Genomic DNA, 20438 nt, shown 5'->3' on the forward strand with positions numbered 1-20438 from the left:
AACGTCTGCATTATTATTTAGTAAAACATTATTTTCAGATTTGCTTCACAGCTCTGGAGCAGAAATGAATACGGTAAACTATTTTGCAACTACATTCCTATAATGTAATTGTGAAGCGCATTAGAATATGTTATAATGTTTGCGCTAATTAAATTGTATGTTTTGTGTATGTGTATAGCTTGAAATTACAGCCCAACTACAAAGTTTTTTCCAACAGGAGGTCCTCATGGACTTGGTGTTTAATTGCATCAAAAATGTATGGTACATTGGGCAAAATTTCGGACTTCTTCCAACATGGCCGCGACCACCAATGGTCATTGAGATTTAACATAGTAATTCTTGTTGCAATAAATGACCCAGAAAGTGTTCATATTAATCCTAGATGCTCGTGTAAGAACTAATGGCTCGAACAATTTCTTAAACACAAACCAATTTCTATGGCATACTTTTATCAAGCTGTTAAGGATTTGTAACACGTAAATGCACTGTCTAATTTTGAAATGCATGTATTGTAAGGGGTTATTAACAGTAGGCAACGATGTATGCAGTACCCAAAATGAAGGTCACTCTTTAAGATTAAAGTTGAAAGATCAGCCATTGAGTATAGGCACATCATGCAAAGTCTGGCATTGACTTATTTCCATAATAACTTATTTGCCATGAAATTCACGTCAGATGTGATATATCTCAATACGGTCACTAAGATTAAATGTGCTACCCATCCTTTTCACAATGGGTGAAGGAATGGTGTCATAATACGTGTATATACATTTAATTGTTATCAATATTTTATTGATGTTGCAACATTAATGTTAGTATTAACAAATTGGGATTGGTGTCCTGATCGTAAAATTATTGGAAGCATAAGGCAAGTGAGCGTATGTGGTTGAAGTAAATTGGTGGTGTCATGTTTTTTTATGAATATTCTTGGAAGGAGGGGGCAAGTGTTTGTGACCCTGAATGGTAGAAATTAAAAGGCAGCGCCGTGATTGGCATCAATATTCTTGTTAAAATCTTGCAAGTGTGTGCGAGTCTAGATGGTAGAAGTTACTAGGTAGTTAAATGATTGTCATCAATATTCTTGTTATGATCTGTCAAGTGTATGTGAGTTTTGATGGTAGAAGTAACTAGGCGGTGTAATTAATGTAATCAACAGTCTTTGAATGATCTGGCAAGTGTCTACGAACGTGTATGGTAGAACAAAAAAAACGGAGTTGTCATGCATCTTATCAATATGTTTGGAAGCATTCGATAAGCGTTTGAGTACGAAGACAGTAGAAGTACATCGGCAGTGTCATGTTTGTCATCAATATTCTTGAAAGCATCTGGTAGATGTGTTTGTTAGCGTTATTAGTAGAAGTAAATATGTTGTAATGAGTGTCGACAATATTCTCGGAAGAACCTGGCAAGAGGTGGCGACCAGGTGTAGTGAGAACGTTAGTAGTTCGCGATTTCGCGAATGTAAGGTCAGGTTTTTATTGCCCAACGTATGGTGTTCTTGGATTATGTTACAACATAGTCAACTAAAACAACACAATGCACAGAATGTGCTTTTATTAGTTTCTATCACTTGTACAAAACTATAAAAAAGTAACACATCAAGAGTAGAAATAGGAGAAACAGAATCACGATCGCATTCTTGTTTCTTCTGTCGATTTTTTTAATTATATCTTTAAAACAAACTATTCGTTACAATTATTAAGTCAATTACTGTACTTTGTGAATATTATACTCATTTAAAAATTCGTTCTCTCGTTGTGATTTTGTTGAATTTCGAATATACAAAACCCATCAAAAATTACACCATTATTATCCAATGCGCCGGACGCTTTTATGAATTTAACAAAGTCTTTAACGGTGTTAATCTGAAAAGTTTGAAGTACCGTCATTAATGGAAAACATTTTTCAAAAAGAGATCATCAATACAATGTTTGTATTATATACAGTCCATTTACTGAACACTCCCGCTCGACGATGTCACAGTTCATAAAGAAATAGAAAATCAACAAATAGTTTTCTATTGACTTTACGACATCAATAACAACCCGAACGCACGAAAATTGACCAAAGGTCGAATGTAAAAGATCGCGACAGTTGACAGTTCAGAGGGGACGACCAAAGGTCACATCCCAAAGGACATTCATACTGGCGCCCCCTACCGAATGAAAGGTATCACATATATATATATATATATATATATATATATATATATATATATATATATATATATATATATATATATATATATATATATATATATATTACATTATATATATAACAACATATACACATTGATATATAAACAAAATCATATTTGACATCGTAGCGATTGAACGTGGCAAACCATTTTATTTCTTTAATATTTTAAATGTTAAATAGACATCACCCCATATGTACGCTATCATATTTAAAAATACTAATAGCAATTACTTAAAGCCTGTATTTTTGTTTCTTTTGAAAAAAAACTTTTAGTATGAATACATATATTTAAATACTTATACCTATGTCATGGATATTTAGGTCAACTTAAATAATTGGATTTTGCTTTTTGCTTAATATTTAAATAAAATAAATATCAGTAATATACATGTAAACCCGTTCCCTAGACGATTTTCTGGAATGTATTATAAAAGTTTATGAGGCAAAATCGTATGTGTATGTTTTCTAGACGATACTGTTAGTTATCATCACTACAAAGGGAGATAATTTACATAATAATATAATATATTATCTCCCTTTCCAGCATAATCGCAAGGCTCTACCACACCAAAATCAAACACACGTCATTTGTCTGTTTGGAATGTATAGGAAAGGAATGAATTCGTTCAACGACACATGCAGACATACAACGTCTGCCAGCGTCCATCGCCCGCGGGCCTCGCTCTAGGCGAACATGGCAACGATCAGGGCGAGCAGAGTGACACCCAGCGTCGCCACCACGTGCATGGCAGAGCTTCCACACGTTCCGACCGCGATCCAGACCGTGGTACTTCCCTCGTCAGCGGCACCTTCGGATTCCGTTGCAGTCAGATCAATCTCGTATCCGCCAAGGGTCTTCTGGGCGAGCGTCTTTCCTGTGGCTACCTTGAGCACGCCAGCGGAAGTGATCGTAAAGGCGCTGTTGGTGTTTCCGGAGGCTGGAAGAAACACAAAGGTTTTTGGTGAAAATTATTGCAGAGTTGCAGTGTAAGAGTAGCTTTACAATAGCGAGTAGAGAATGCCCACGCCTCCGGTGCATACAGCATGGCGGCTTGGAATCTTGCCACCTGGAAGCACTGTTATGTGTTCCCTTCAATGTGTTAGCCTGTAGACATCGGCTTCAACCTCTCCACTACACTATACTTAGAACAACGCAATGCAGTTAAATTTAATAATAAATAGAGGCGCTTTAACACCGTTATTTTTTTCTAGTTAATATCTTTACATACTTTGAATTTTTAAATGAAAACCGTTAACTTTGTGCGAAGTATGATTTTTTTTTAATTGGAAATGTTCTAGAATTGCAAAGAAGTCAGTAACGGTTCATATCTGGAACATGTTTTAATAGTATTTGCTGCGCCTATGAAGTTTCAAAATCAACAGCTGTAACTCTCTATAGTATTTCTGCAATAACAAAATGTGTCGACGGACAGACGGACAGACTAAAGGACCCCCCACACAGAAATTTGGGCCGTTAGTCAAATTTCTAATAACATCAATATTTCATATTATTAATTAACTTAACAATATTAGACGAGAATGTGTTCAATTTGTTCGCCCAATATAAGTTGAGCCTCGCCAATAAAGCTCGAAACTCGCCTTATACGAGAATAAGTCGGTCAATATGGAAAAAAAACAAGGCCAATACGGTAAAAGGTCGACCAATACGAGATTCAGCCAATCAGGAACCAGGAAAAACTCGTCCTTATATGAGAATCTAAAATTTCGACAATTGTGGACGCAATTTTGAAGTTGTATGCTTAGTTTTGGTGCAAAAGTTTAAACCTTTAAAAAATACTTAAAGTACTCAGCCCCTAATATTTTCAGCTCCCTTTTTCGACAATAATAATAGTGCAGTGTAACCACAGCAGTAAGGTTCAATACTTGAGCGTACATAAATAACAACGCTACAATCTTGAAATCGCTGAAAGCAAAACTAATTCGAAATCATGGAGGATTTATACATTACAAATGCAATTCCTAATGGCAATTAGTAAGTTTTCAATCCTTATTGTCTTTGTGAGTTGTATTAAAAACAACGGTAGTGGATCCAGTGTGGCTGGAATGTTATTCGGGTAATTTTTGCATAATACTAGCAATAACCACTGATTTTGAAAATTGACATAAACCCAGTAAAATTATACATTTTCTGATAGATATTAGTAAACCATTTCCAAATATGTATGGTTTGTCTATCTTACATTGTCTAAAGTCATACATGCCATACGTCCCGATCTCGGCGGGACAGTCCCGCTTTTGGGCCCTTTGTCCCGCCGTCCCGCCATGAGACGATTTGTCCCGACATTCGTAAAAAACGATGTAAGGTGTATAGGTTCCCAATAAAATTCGCTATTCAAGCTCTGTTTCGCTAACACTTAACACCGCTAATCCCTTTATTGCCCTCCAATTAACAATCCGATTCTACTTATCGTGTGTACCAGTGTTGTTTATGACACCTTATCAGCGATTTATCGGCTAATTATTGATTTCATCAGGCATTCACACCATGGTGGTCTTCAAGATAGTGGTCGCTTATTGCTATCGATAGTTTTATTATAATGAAATAAATGTTGAAAATGTGTTTATTTTGTATTTGTTTGAAACGGTTTACAAAACAATTGTTTTGTAAAATTAACGCTACGTCATAAATGAGTCTTTTACATTCAATGTTTAGTTCCAATATAGCGGGATAATCCGATTGTGCAATATACCAAAATCGCAACAAACAGTCCAATAAGTGATACCCATCCTGTCTAGTGTAATTGTAATAAAAACAACGAGGTGCTATGCATGACAGTTTGACCCTACTCCAATTAAGCCGCGGCAATTGACAAGTAACAAACTGCGCATGGACACATGCTTAAAAAAACATCGCAACAAACAGTAAAAGAGTTACCCATCTTGTCTTGTGTTATTGTAATAAAAACAACGTGTTGTTATTCATGACAGTTTGACACTACCCCAATACAGCGCCTGAAAATTCACAATTCAGTTTAATCTGTGTATATAGGAAAAAAACAAAATACGGAAATGTGTACGGCCGCGCATTCCGTGTGTAACTGATGTAACTGTTCCGTAGATAGTGTACTGTAACCCGTACTTTCAGTCAACTGGATAGCCTCCCCTGCGTTAATGTTTGCCATTGATTTTAATATAATGAGTATTGTTGTCGTAATGTTCTAGATTTTGTACTCTTAAACAGATGAATATTATCTTCGTTGTTTGCTATTGTCTTATTTAATAAAACTGTTATTGTTATGTTTAAGATTTCATGCTTCATATCAGATGTTTTATGTCTTGAATAAAAGTATCAAGAGTTTTTGTTAGTACTATACTGACTATAGTAAACGTGGAATGATAGATCGTTTTAGGTGTCCTGCTTTTTGGTCAAATGTCCCGACAATTTTTTATGGAATGTCCCGCTTTGGACCTAAAAAATTATGGCATGTATGCTAAAGTAATGTTAGTGAATGCGGAAACATTGAAAAATCCCATGTGTAAAAATTGTCATTTTTTCAAAATAGTCAACCTGGGTGTATAATTTGTTTAAAATAATGATTTAAGAACACATTTTTTATCCAAACTTTTAATAATTCATTACAGATACATTTCAGCTATGTTAGATGTCCTTGCAATAGGATGGTCCGGCAGGATTCTGGTCTGAAACACGTTACCCCCCACCAACCCAGGACCCAAAAATTCCTGAAATAGACAATAAAAAGTTGATTTTTCTAAATTGCAAATTTGCATGTGATTCAATATCACAGTTGAAATAATGTACAACAAAACAAGAATAAATGTTGAAAAAACAAAAACTTATTTGGTTAGTATTTAAAAAAAAAACATTATCCAAAACATGTACAACTGCCCCACCCATCCAATACAAATGTGATACAACCTGGTATTTAAGAACATTTTCTAAGAAATATTATTTCTCTTAAACAAAATTTTATTTATGAACTAGCAGTTAAATTGAACAGGAAAAACACTTACGGTTGAATATGCAGCCAGTAATCTGAATTCTTATCCAAAATTCTGATATGTCGGTTGATTAGGAATGGCAGCACCAGGAATTCTGAAAGATCGACAATGCATTGCTAAATTAAATCTTATATACTTTTGTAAGATGAAACAGAAACACTATTTGTTAGAATAGTTTAACACACACCTATTCAAAAAAAGATAAACATATAATAAAATAATTAAAAAAATATTATAATAATTACTGTAAGAAGTTTCGAACTCATAATAGGCGAATGTATGTAACAGCTCAATATCTTTAAACAACTTCTTGGATTTAGTAAATCATTGTCGATACATTAATTAAGAGCTTGTTTTCTTCATGAAAGGAACTCCAAAGATGCTGAAATATAATAGTGCACTGCATGCAATTATTAATTAAGTGATACTGACAAACTGAAAGAACAGAACATTTAACCGCAAATGTTTTCTACAAGCTTTTACTGATTCAATGTTTCTTTTTTCAAAGTTTGCTAAAAAATCATGCTGAGATCAAAATTAGCCAATTGTAAGGGCATTTAATATTTCATCCATTTAAGTCATCTTTTTAATGTAGCGCCATATGATGAAATAACTGGAATTCCTTTGCCAACTGAAGTAATTTCCAATTTTATTTTAATAGTAATATTAAAATTAATAATAAGATGCAGTCACACATACTGTTTGTCAAAAAGGCTGTTAAATAACTGATCTTTCACTGGAATATTCCTGTCAACCAAAAGGTGAAGGTGGTTGTGTCTCGTCAGAGTCCGATATCTATGCAAATGAACAGACACATACATATTTTTGTCATCATACTTACAAAGTACATTTCCAACAATAATATTATTTCTTACAGTAGGGGCATGTGTATATTCTGTATTATTAAATAATTAAGTTTAAATTCAGGATATAATTGTTAACCATCAAATTCAATGTCTTCAACATGCAACTGCTTAAAATGTTACTTACCACAATGTAACTGTGCTCATGTATTTGTGAAATCCCATCATAATCACTGTCCAATAGATCTTTGTCAGTCATGTTCTCTATAAAATAAAAAGTAAATAAAATAGAATTTCAATACCGGTATGCACAAAACCTGCGACACATAATAACAGAGTCTTAGCATTGCATCCTCAATTTTGCAAAGGTTAATTCTAGAATCTAACCTTTATATATAATAATATCCATTTATTTTTTGTATATTAATCATGTAAATGAAATAAGAACTGAAATTAATTATAGCAGTTTTAACACGTTAACAAAACTAATAATGAGATGGTGTGTGAATTATAATGCTCCCTAAATGTATAATCAACTTAAAACTAATAACGTAACTTAGCTTTTAAGTTTATGATTATGATCAATCACAGAAGTTACATTTTACATTTGTTACAAATGAAGACAAGTCCAGTACGACATGGCGCGGGTACGATCTGGAACAGATTTTCTTTGACATAATTAACACAATAATTTAGGTGATTTAAGTGAATTCATACCTGCATCGATACCAAATGAGACGATTTCTCTTCCTGCCAAACAAATAGTGTGTTTATCGTACGGATATCCATAAAACTGCTCAAAAGATCGCTCCCGAATTCACCGTAACAACAATGTAATAATTCCGCGTAAAGGGGAGTAACTCTACTGCACAGGAATAGTGGTGTTGGAAATAAATAAATATATATTATTTCACGCGCATATACCTGATTCAAATGGTTAGAATTTATTAAAAAACACAATAATTGATTTATTAAAAGCTAAATTTCAAGTGAATCTGCATTCTTTCTGCAAAATATTGGCCTTCGAATTTTTCACTTTCACTTTTGAGCAATGATTTTTTATTTTCCGGTCATGGCAAGGTCAGATACTGCTTATTTGGACATATCTCCTCCCACATATGCAAATTTTTCATTTGGATTACTTCTTTCATGCTCGTAGTGAAGCGTTAAAAACACCCCACATTTTTCGGTCAACTTTTTGCCTGAACACCGATTGCGCAATAATTTGCATAGCAGGTGCGTGGTTATTGCTATTATTAATACGGCTGTCTTCAGCTCAATAACAAAGCCCATATGAATTCAACTAATTAATAACATTATAATATTATATAAAAACACGGGACTCAACTGTTGGGAAAAAAGTATTTCTGCAATTGATTTAAAAAAAATCTATAAATATCAAAGTGATAACAGCACAGAATAAACCGATATTGCGAATAACGTAGAATGCAAAATTGCAATCCTAATACTGAATGAAGACTATTTATTGGCCGCCAATTAAGTAAAAATGTGTAACTTTCAGCTTAACGTATGATGCATTGTCAACAAGCAATATTTAAATAAAAGTGTTCTTACAATCTATTGCGTACGTCACCGTTGTGCTAGCCGTATTATCCGAAATGCTGTAAGTTCCGACGACCGTGTCTGAAAACGAAAAAAGAATTACTTTACTCAGAACAGCTCTGTATAAACATGTACATGCGACTGGCTCTGAAAACAAGCATCTGATAGCACCGAAAAACGTCTGGTCGGACCATACAAATCATAAAATAAATCAATTGATTTAAGCGTTCCGTTTTTCCTACTTATAATGTATTGTACATACGAATTAAATAACGTACTTGTATTTTTTTAAATAAATTAGGAACTAGTTCCTTAAAAACGGACTAAGGAAGATCGTGCTGGCGTTCACCAACAGACTACATCTCCAAAACAACCTCCTACCTGCGGTCGCTCCGTCAGACATACAGACGCCATACTGGGTCTGTCCGAATTCCAGGACATTTTTTATGCTGACCGTCAAAGTCGCGGTGCCTGTAGCAGTGGTCGCACCGGTTTCCACTGCACTGTAAAAGAAAAGCAAACTTAACCCATTTATGCCTAGCGTCTAGAAAAAAAGGCCTTGGCAAACAGCGTAGACCCATATGATGCGGCGTCTCATCAGGGACTGCGCTGTTTGCTTAAAGGAATTTCTGTAAGAAATATTCTAAATATAGAAATACATATACTGGACATCCCTAATTTTGGAAATAAATTAATCCAATTTAAAAGGATGGGAGAGTCCACTAGGCTTAGATGGGTTAATCAATCATGGCGATTGAGCTTATCAAATGTACTTGCGGTCAGTGTGGCATTGAGCAATCATGTTTGACCCTAAGCTTACCGTCGTATTGTCAGTGCAAGTCGAACAAAGGCGAATTCATTATAATTTGTTTTACTCATTCTTATGTTGTGTAATTGATTTGTTCTTGGATCAAAACAAACAGAATATATAAAGCCTTTCATTTTAACAAATACGTTTTGTGCTTTTGAACACACGTAATAATTATTATTTGTTGTTGTTTTACTATTTACACAAAGGCAAATATTTGCACTTGCCCACGCTATAACGACAAAGAGTAGTCTCTTCAGTTCATGGGAAGGCGCTTGTACCGTCTACAGTTAATATTGAGAATAATAGGTTAGTGCTGCTTATAGATCAGGTTTATCATGCGAGGCTTAGAAAACAAAAAGCACGAGTCTTGGCGAGTGCCTTTTCGTTTTCGTGCCGTGCAGGATAAACCTGATCTATAATCAACACTAATCTATTATTCTATTTATCCCACTTTTTATTCAGTAAATCTTTTTATTTAAACAAAACTGGATAATTTCGCAGGATTTATGACGTCATTTTGTCGAAAAAATGACGTCATGTCGTGCCGTTGATTATAGCAGCTATAATTTACAACGGAGTATTGTCAAGTCTTACGTTATAACAACGGAGTATTGTCAAGTCTTACGTTATTACAACGAAGTATTATCAAGTCTTTCGTTATTACAATGTCGCACTATTAAGTTTTACATTATTATACACGTTATTTTAAAAATGGTATGGAAAAGTCTTACGTTATTATTAAGGTATATGAAGGCGTGGTTTCAAAGTCGAGACTCTTGCCGGTAGCCAACATGACGGCACCGTTTGAATCTATCTCCAACACACTGCCAGTGTTACCGGAAGTAATGGTGTACACAACAGCGCCAGAACCCTTTGTAGCAACCGCTGAGAAAAGGGTGTTGCCGGCAGGCGTGTCTTCCGGGACCTTCGCGGTGACTGTACCAGTGATACTTAGAGTAGTAGCAGATCCGGCCGTTAATGTAAACGGAGCTACATCCCAACCAGTGACCGCTGCGTCTGCAAAAGAAAATAAACAACTTTGTCAATATCTATGGACGTGAAAGAAGCATTCCTGTGCTGGTAAAAGTGACGTGTACAATATTTACGTAACTAACGAGGGCATTGTCCACATACTTGAACCGAGGAAACATACGTTCGTAAATTGTTCTACCGGGGAAGTTGCTGTTATAGTACTCTAAGGTGTTATGTATTATAACTAGCAGTAATGATAACACAAGTTGAATTTACGAGAAATCGCAGTAATTATAACATTAGTTGAACTTACGAGAAATATCAGTGCTGATAAAATAAGTTGAACTTACGAGAAAGCACAATTATGATAATATAAGTTGAACTAACGGGAAATCGCAGTACTGATAATATTAGTTGAATTAATGACAAGTCGCAGTAATAATAATATAAGTTGAACTTTCGAGAATTCGCAGTCATGATAACATAAGTTATACTCATTTTGAAGTCAAAATTTGTTATTTTGTTATTTTGTAATAGTAAATTTAATTTGTGAATCGGAATATTAAATGTATATGTTTATGTTAACTTACGAAGTGGTGAACTTGAATCAGGAGTAAAACATAAATATTAACTCATTTATGCCGAGTGGACTCTCCAATCCATCTTAATTGGATCAATTTATTTCCTAAATTAAGGATTTCTATTATTTTTATTTCTATATTTAGAATTAAGAAATTCCTTTAAGCAAACAGCGCAGACCCTGATGAGACGCCGCATGATGCTACGCTGTTTGCCAAGGTCTTTTTTCTTGACGCTAGGCATAAATGGGTTAAAATACTAGTATAGGCATATGAATTTAAACATGTTTGCAAATAAAAATTATAATTTATTCGAACGGTTCCCCAATGGAAAATAAAAATAAATAATTTAAAAAAACACACGATCAAATACGAATAAATAAAGAAGGTTTCGTTGTAAATTGGGCACACGTTGTCAGATAATTGTTGTCAATCAGTTATACAGGATTAAGGGGATATGCAGTTATGTTTTAACCTTTAACAAAAACAAAAGAAAAAGAGATTTCGAAATGTACATATTTTAAAACGTAATGTATGTTTCTGTATGTGATGTGCTGTTGTCATTAGGTGTTCATGACGATGTACATTGTACAAGTCGAAATAAACTGTCTGTCTGTCTGATGAAAATGAATAAATTGTTCTTTGTATTTTACACTAGAAATTATCGATTTTACGAGAATTATTATATTTCCAACAGCAACTATCTTTGATGAAACATTGTAAACAATATGAAAACGCCCGAGCCAACTTGTTGATTTATTATTTCGGCATTATAATTTTTACTATTTGAACCACAAAAAAATGTCTGTAAAATTAATTCATTTAAACTTATTATTATTTTAATCATTATCATCAGTATCACCATTATTATAATTAACATTAGCCGTCACAATTAATTTTAAACATTATAACATCTTTGAGCTCAACAAAATTGGGTTCCTAAAAAATATTTAATTATTTGTTTACAGTACAAACTTGCAAATAACGTCATGCAGCTGTTGTAAAAAGATCAAATTTGTAGTTGAATACACACCAATACTAAAATAAATTCTAGTATATTACCTGCGAATCCGAGGAAAAGCGTGAAACAAGGCAAAAATAACACCGCCGCTGATGCCATTTTAAATTACGTATTTTACGTGGGCGACAACCTGTATTCTCCAAGTGTCTACTATAACCGGCTACCCGAGGTACAGGAGGATCAGTTTTATAGCAGACCGGCAGGCCGTTGCCAGGGTTGGTTCGATACAGACGCGTTGCTATTGACGACTGGTAAACATGTTGCTGATTTTGTGCCCCGATACCTGCCATTTACTTCACCTGTCCATTGGCCTTTGTCTGCCTGTCTGTTATTATTCCGGTTGTTCACAAGGCAACGTATAGCTGAAGTTCATGTATAATTTATTAACGTCCATGAGGATGAGAGGTGATTTCGCTTACGCATTGATGGGGCGAGTTTCCAGGACGCGATTGATTAACAAAAGATACAAGCTCCTGTAGAATAATGCAGAGTTGAGATACTTTAAAGTGATGGACAACGTTTGTTAGTGACGTGCACTCTCGATAAGTGAACCTAAAGAACAAAACAGTATAACGTGTTTACATTGTACATACTAGTAATTTGTCTTACTTTCGATCCCGTATCCGGACTGTAACTTCTTCATGCAATTTAGGATTTTGGGACAACCTATTACAATTATTGACTTTTATGGACGGTGCATTTCTCGAGTTAACCAAGTAGCTCTTTTATGCAAGCTAAAAACACAACAATTAATTGTCAAACTTTTGCTATTTAGCTGTCTTACTTCCTTTTTCAATAGAGCTTCAATAAGCGACTCGACATGAACACTAACATTAATGAAACGGGTTTAAAAGAGCAATAACCACGTGACTAACTAGAATGTCGACGTTATATTTTGGGTTTATATGTCTTAATTGTTAATTTATCAACACAGGATTTGAACACTGTATGACATGACAATCCATTGAAGGACTCAATCATAACAGAGCACAAATGTACACCTTTGTGAGACTTTTTTTAAATTTATTTACAAAAGTATATACATGTAGTATGTGATTAAATATTATAACTGTCAGCAGTGGTTCAGCCAAAGTTGTCCAGTGCACCAATAGCAATGTGTTTATGTTTTTTTCTCAACGCTTACTCTTATCGAATGTAATGCATGGCAAGCAGAAAAAAATAATACCCGCACTTAGGTATGTCAAAAATTGTTGTTAAATGATTGAAAGTTAATTGAATTTATCGTGTCACTTTGTGTTATTATTAACCACTGAAACATACCTCGTTTACATCATCAACATTTCTTGGTGGAAAAGTCGCCATTGGACAGTTACTCACTGGGGAATTCCCTCCTGGAATGTATTGGAAATGTGATAGTTCTAGCCTTCAGCTATAAGTCACGATTTGCGTATACATTATTTATTACTTTGTTATACGTTGTGATAATGTTACACGTCAATGTTATTGGCGCTCTCAGCTGAAAAATGACAATTGTATCAATAATAGAATGAGATGTAAATTCATTATTTATTGTCAGTTGTATTATACATATGTACTTGCGTGTTATGCTTATATCATTATTTCTTGTCTGATTGAACAGAAATTCACCCTGAAATCATTGTTCTTTTTCGTTGTCTCATGTATGACCAACCGGACAGCTATCTCCACCATTGCTCGGACGAAAAGTACTCATTGACAACTATATTTCTTTTGCTTATCTTCCACGTCATTTTACAAAAATCTTACGAATTCGTTCAAGTTAAACGCTGCATGTATTTATTGTTTCATATACATGTAGATGTTTTCACTTCTGCCACAAGGCAACCATTATTGAAACCAATTTTTATTTTTTCCAATAAATATGTAAATGTGTACTAGCCTTTAAGCATCATGCCAAATTAAGAGTTCTAAGATATGAACGTTTAATTTCAAATTTTATTTACAAAATTCTAAAACAAACTAGTTTCACACAGTGACAATTTTTCGAATGCATCATGATTCACCGTACACAACCAGTCATCAGATCTAATACCGGTATCTACGATTTCAACAAAGGTTACGCTTTTTGGAAAAGTCTTGTTCCCATTCTTATCCTCGTCAGAAACTGTTTATTCAGTGTTACCTTAGTGACAATAAATAATTAAAACCAGTTTCATTATCTCGTTGCGTGGAAATTACGGTCTCAATATACGCTCCGTGTTTGGACACACCAAATATTGTTGCATCCAATCAATACGTATAGTATCAGTAACCGTTGAACCGACACCTTACAGGCATTCAGGGGCTAATGGATCACGCAACATCGATCTTCTCAGTTTATGAGCGTTCAAATGGCTGACCGATGGTCATCAAGTTCCGCCTCAGAGATTCTGCCTCACTTTTCACAAGTCACGTGGCAGATCGATGATACCGCATCGGACTAAAGGAAACAGTGCCCATATCCGCAATCGTTCCACTCCGTGCAAACTTTTAAGTACCACAACAGTCGCGCGGTTCATTGATTAAATGGCACGTCATTGGTTACCTATACGACCGAAAATAACATGGCATTTGTTCCCACTAACATCGAAAGAGGACTTGATAGGTTTTCCGGTCACCTTTGTTTACGATTAACACATTATTTCAAACTAAAATAAGGGTGTTTCATGTCAGATATTTGCTTAACATTCTTTCTTAGTTTTTGTTAAATTAATTGAAAGTTAATTTAGTTTCTTTAATTTGTTATTCCATTTAATGGTCCTATGTAGCAAAATTGAACGTATATAAAACTTGGAATACGAAAACAAGTTCGGCACACACAATTAGGATCGGATGGATAAGTTGAAACAAAAACCACTTGTTTGAGGGCCTGATGAATGTAAGGAAAGTTCGATGATCACCGCTTGATTAGTCTGATTAATGCCGCAATGGTGTCGCGGTCTTACGGATCATCTCAAATTGACCAGTTTGACCAATCACGGACGCTTCAAATTTCAGAACAAGGTTGAACGTGTAACATTGTTTGGCGAAAATATCGATGATTTTATACCAGTTGATTGTTATTGTGAACATTCTGGATTTTAATAGGCACTGACACTGGATAAAATTGCAACACGCGTATAAGACATGTTACATGGCGCCTGGAGAAAGGTGCATGCACACTTCTAACAACAACACACTCAAACGAGTCAAACGATTAATCTCGTGATAATCGGGGCGTCATTGCAGGATTTGTATTAATATTTCATTTTTTTATTCAATCATATCGGCATTACGCTTATATAATTTTATAATATACATCAAAAATCTATTAACCAAACGTAAAAATAATGGCATAAAATTAAAATACAAAAAAACATGTTATCAAAACCGACAAACATCCTTTAGAGCCTGGGCCTTTTACCTGAGATATGAGAGCCTAAAATGGATTAATTTGAGCATTTCCGGTATGTCATGAACTTTTTTATCCGGCAAACAAAAAAGCGTCTACCATATTGAATTGTGTTTGTGCAAATTTATTTGTTTTTTATTTAATATCTTTAAAAAAAATTTAGAACAAGAAATTCCTTTAAGAAATATATTTGGTTTTTATTGTGACCTTGGCAGTTAAAAATGGACAATTATGCACAATCAGCTAATAAAAAACAACAACGAGCAAATGCTTAACTTGTTTTAAGTTATGTTTCATTTGCAACGATGCTATTAAGTATATTGCATAAATGTAGATTGTTTATGTTTATAATACGATAATACATCGGGCACCATGCCATGTATATCTTCTTACTATTTAATTTATTTTCACCGTCCCTATATTTATATTAAAAAAAGAGGAATACAGGAAAAATACCACACATACGCGGAGACATGAACGGGCCAGGTATATATTGTTAGATAATTCCATGGTTTTCCTCGTATAGATTGTTACAAAACCTTGTTTATCAATAAAAATAAATGAAAAAAATGGCTCTCTAAAAGTTGTAGTCTTGGATGATATATTCCTCAACTTATAATCTACGACAATCTTTTGAGAAGAAAAACAAAATTTGACTATTATTATACCCCAACATACTGTGATCGGGGGCTAGCACAGGAAATCTCAATTATGTTCCTCGAAAAATAATGGGTTAGCATATTGTTGCTGTTTTATCCAGTTGTCTGGACCATTACTCCCAAAAGAATTGAAAGTTCAAATATGATATATTTAGGTAAATAAATCTCATTGAAGGGAGTGCAGTGTCCAAGAACGAAAACGATTGCACCACAACCATTAACTATTGACCTGCGGATAAATGACAAGCAATAACAATTACACAATTGCGGTGATGTAGATTAACTTAAATGGATGCTTATTTATTTTATGCTTGCCGGTGATTTATACAGAAATATCAGTGAAATAAACTGGTATTTCACTGTTTTAAACAGTGAAAAATAACAGTGAAAATATCGATATTTTTCGCTGTTTTTCTGGGAAAATCGATATTCGACCGAATCCAACAAATATATATATATCCATCCTCTTCAAAAGCATCGTCAAACCAGTACTTTCAGTAGTTTGATTTAATATTAGCATACTCAACGTCTTTAACTGGCGTCTTGATAACTGAAAATAGTAAGCATAGTATTCCGTATAGTAAGCATAGTATATTCCGTTTGAGGCACATTCAAACATAAGTATGTTCATATGTGTTAAAACAAACAAGTAAAAATTACACTGTGTAAACAATACCGTCAAATGCCTTATATTACGCACACAAAATGTTAGCGTTTAGAATGTGAGAAAACATAAAATATTAATAAATAATAATATACCAATTAATACAAATATTAAAAAAATGATAACTCTTGATCTCTAAAGAGAAAATGTCCCTCAAAATATTCGCATCAAATCATCCACGACAGTTATTTCGTTTAAAATCTTCTAACATAGGAAGGACAGTTTGTCATTTGGAAGTCAAGTCCCAAAATATGCTTAAAAGGAAGTCAGTTCCAAAAAGGGGAATAAACCGTTATAATTCGGCATTAAATGAATTAATAGGCACAACAGCGCGTTGAGATAACAACATAAATGTGATTTATATTATATTTTATTGTAAACATGCACAAATACTGTTTATTATGAGAGAAACTGATATTCGAACATCCAAAATATATAAGGTCAAGAAATTAAACGACACATTTGTGGACGGTTTTGCTTCAATAACTTTTTATTCCGACGTCAACGGTATTGAAACAAAAACCGAGGGGAGAACAAACACCGTAGAGCACAAAGGGCGTATTCATTAAACAGAAATATATATATAAAGTGGCTTACCGTGTGAAAATATCAGCTACTCCTTCACGAAAAACACAAAAAGACGCCATCTTGGAAGTAAGTTCCAACTAACATCACTTAAAACCGGTAAGCTCCCGTATACGCATGCCCCCTTGGAACACGATACTATTTGCCAAATCTAGATAAGGTCTTTCTAAAAAGTGGCTTTTAATACACAATATAGACATGGCGGATTGTCGGTCTGTCGGTAAAAGGTCATGTTCACATGGGTTGGGCATTGATAACAAAACAAAATACATGTAATTAAAAGTTCTGTTTTTATTAAAAACGCATTAAATAAAAGAGGCTGATTGTTAAATGTAAGTTCATCCCCGTAAACAAAGACCCATACACAATATGTGTGTATATCATAATAAAACGTAATATGTTTTATAATAAAGACCATGTATACGTATATACTGAAATGTATACCGTAGGTACTAAAATTATATGATTAAGCTTAGATGAATCTTATTAACCATGCTTTGTTTGTTTTGTTATACTGACGATGTGCATTGTGCAAGTCATAATAAAGCACATTTTCTGTTCTGTTCTATAACAGGAAATTCGTTCTTACATAAAAACTCGAGAAGGCTGTGACCTACGATCAAGGACATTGGCAAAGTGATTAATTTGTACGGAATACCGTTAGTGCCATCGTGGTTACACATTAAAATCCAGAGGGCGACAATGCGATAATACGATAGTACGATGGCAACAATGCGCTAGTACGATGGCGACAATGCGATAGTACGATGGCAAATACTATAAATTGTATCAAAATATTCAAAAGAAAATAAATGATCACAAAGATGGGTATGATATAACATATGAGGAGTTTCTCAAAACTGTTGTGCAGATGCCTGAAGCAGAATACATCAAGTGCATACGAAGTTCTTTGGCAGCTTCCAAATTCTCCTTAAAGCGATCTCCTAAAGACATACGAGTCAATTTATATAATGAATCTGTTTTCAAAGCTTGGAAGGCAAACATAGACATTCAGTTTGTTCTTGACCCTTAAGCATGTGCGATGTACATTGTTTCATACATAAGTAAATCACAGAGAGGCATGAGTAATTTAATGCATGCTGCAGCAAAAGAAGCAAGAAATGTAAATCTTGAGACAATTGCGACATATTGGCAATGTCTTTTCAAATAGTGTTGAAGTAAGTGCCCAGGAAGCTGTGTATTTAGTTCTTGGAATGTCACTCACAAAGAGCACCAGAGATGTTGTATTCATAATCACTTCCCCTCAAAATCAACGTATTCAATTGTTAAAGCAAAAATCACTGCTTGATGAAATGCTAATGATTCAACAGATGTTATGTCAGACAACCTCTTAAAAAGATATTCTAGGCGTCCATCAGCTTTAAACAATTGGTGCTTAGCTGATTATGTTTCTCAGATCAACATTCATTATCCAGAAAATTTGACAAAATTAAATGATGAAGAAAATGAGGACAATTTTGCTGCAGATGATGACAAGGATTCTCGTGAGTATGATGATGTCACATTTGGAACTGATGATACTATTCTTACATTAAAAAATAGTGTAAAAATATGTAGAAGGAAAAATAAGAAAGTCATTCGTTATGTCCGTTTCAATAAAAAAAAACTGATGAAGAAAATCACTTCAGAAAAAAGCTACTGCTATTTTATCCATGCAAAGATGAAGACAAAGATTTGCTCGGGAAATTTGATACTTACAAATCTCACTATCTGTCTATGCAGAGAATCATTGATGCCAAATGTAAAGAGTATGAACATTTTGCAGATGAATTAGAGCTTGCTATAGATGTAGTTGAAGCAGACTGTGATGGTTTTGATGACATATAACCAAGTACCGAACAAATGGAAGGCGACACTGCTGATGAAGAAGCTATTGATTTTGAATAATTTATTTTCTTCAATCCTAATAGAGTATTTAAACACGTTGATGAACATGTGCATGCAGAAATGGAAAGATTGCGACAACATGCTTCACATCAACTGTGTTATACACCCTTGGAGCATCTTGATTCAAATCAGTTTTTCAAAATTGTTTTAAATAATTGCAGGTCTTTAAACTTGCATTTTGATGATATAAAAGTTGATCTTGATGTACTTCACATCTTCACACATTGCTGCATTTGCAGAAACACGTTTATGTTCCAAAGATTCCGATGAAAACTACTCGATTGCAGGATTCAGTGTGATAAGGAATGATCAAAATGAAACAAATCCAAATAACAGACCTCCACATGGTTTGATTGTGTATATTAAACAAGATCTAAGAATTCTTAACAACATTACTTTCAGTGATGAAAACCTTGACATTCTGTACCTTCATGTAAAAATTGGTTGTGATGAAAAACAAATTGTATTCATTTACAAAGCGCCGTCTTTGTCATTCACAAATTTTAAAGAAAAATTTCAATTCCATCTAAGTCAATGTTTAATTCAATCTATAAATACAATATTTATTGGAGATTTTAACATTAATGCTCAAACAGACAACATGCTCTGTCATATGATGTTGGACACCTATGCATGTAAACAGTTAATCAGTTCTGCCACAACAGACTTTGGATCAACTCTAGATTTGATATTCACTCAACTTTAAGGTTTATCAGGTGTAATAGAAAATTATTGGTCAGACCATAAATTAATATATTTTGCTGAAAAAATTAAATAATCATTTGAAAAATTATAAATAATTTTTGTTCTATCACATGCCATATTTCAAGACTACAGTTGCGCATACATAGTTACCTGTTGTGGGTGTTTTTTTATCAGTGCACACTAGGAGATAAAATGTTGGTATCAAAGAAATTTTAAAAATGCTGAAATTAATAGTTCAAAGCCAGTGTTACATGTCTTAAAATTAATTGGCACCAACTTGGAGTTAAACACTGATTACTGATCCAAATATATATATACTTGGAGTTCAAACCATAATGGCATACCCACACTGTTAAGACTGGAGTTGTTACTGTATATTTAACTGACTGGAGTTGCTTTCCAATTTTGATCATTTACTGGATCTGAAAAAATGTTTTCACTGGCACTAACTTGGAGTTGAACACTGATTCATATATCTATATACTTGGAGTTGAAACCATAATGGCCTACCCACACTGTTGACACTGGAGTTGTTTTATTATATTGACTGGAGTTGCTTTCGAATTTTTGATAATTTACTGGAACTGACAAGGAGTTAACACTATCACTAACTTGGAGT

General features: G+C 34.1%; 1 protein-coding gene and 1 long non-coding RNA gene across 2 annotated transcripts; both read right to left on the reverse strand.

Annotated features, from left to right (window-relative positions):
- Positions 1-2479: 2479 nt before the first annotated feature.
- On the reverse strand, positions 2480-10150 carry LOC127849082 (cadherin-1-like). Its single transcript, XM_052381805.1, has 4 exons — positions 10089-10150; positions 8928-9049; positions 8559-8627; positions 2480-3137 (listed from the first exon to the last, which is right to left on the reverse strand). Exons 1-4 carry the CDS (start codon positions 10148-10150, stop codon positions 2884-2886), a joined length of 507 nt encoding a protein of 168 aa, XP_052237765.1. The 3' UTR covers positions 2480-2883.
- On the reverse strand, positions 5770-8321 carry LOC127848253 (uncharacterized). Its single transcript, XR_008034433.1, has 5 exons — positions 7701-8321; positions 7171-7247; positions 6880-6975; positions 6193-6274; positions 5770-5901 (listed from the first exon to the last, which is right to left on the reverse strand). It is a non-coding gene; the product is annotated as an uncharacterized LOC127848253 (long non-coding RNA).
- Positions 10151-20438: the final 10288 nt, after the last annotated feature.

Source organism: Dreissena polymorpha, chromosome 10 (genome assembly GCF_020536995.1).
Source record: "Dreissena polymorpha isolate Duluth1 chromosome 10, UMN_Dpol_1.0, whole genome shotgun sequence".
NCBI classification, from domain to species: domain Eukaryota; kingdom Metazoa; phylum Mollusca; class Bivalvia; order Myida; family Dreissenidae; genus Dreissena; species Dreissena polymorpha.

Coding starts and splice junctions, on each gene's coding strand:
- LOC127849082 (XM_052381805.1), bottom strand. CDS start 10,150: ATGTTGGCTACCGGCAAGAGTCTCGACTTTGAAACCACGCCTTCATAT. Junction 8,628..8,927: donor GTCTGACGGAGCGACCGCAG/GTAGGAGGTTGT, acceptor TTTCGTTTTCAG/ACACGGTCGTCGGAACTTAC. Junction 3,138..8,558: donor GGTGACGTACGCAATAGATT/GTAAGAACACTT, acceptor TGTTTCTTCCAG/CCTCCGGAAACACCAACAGC.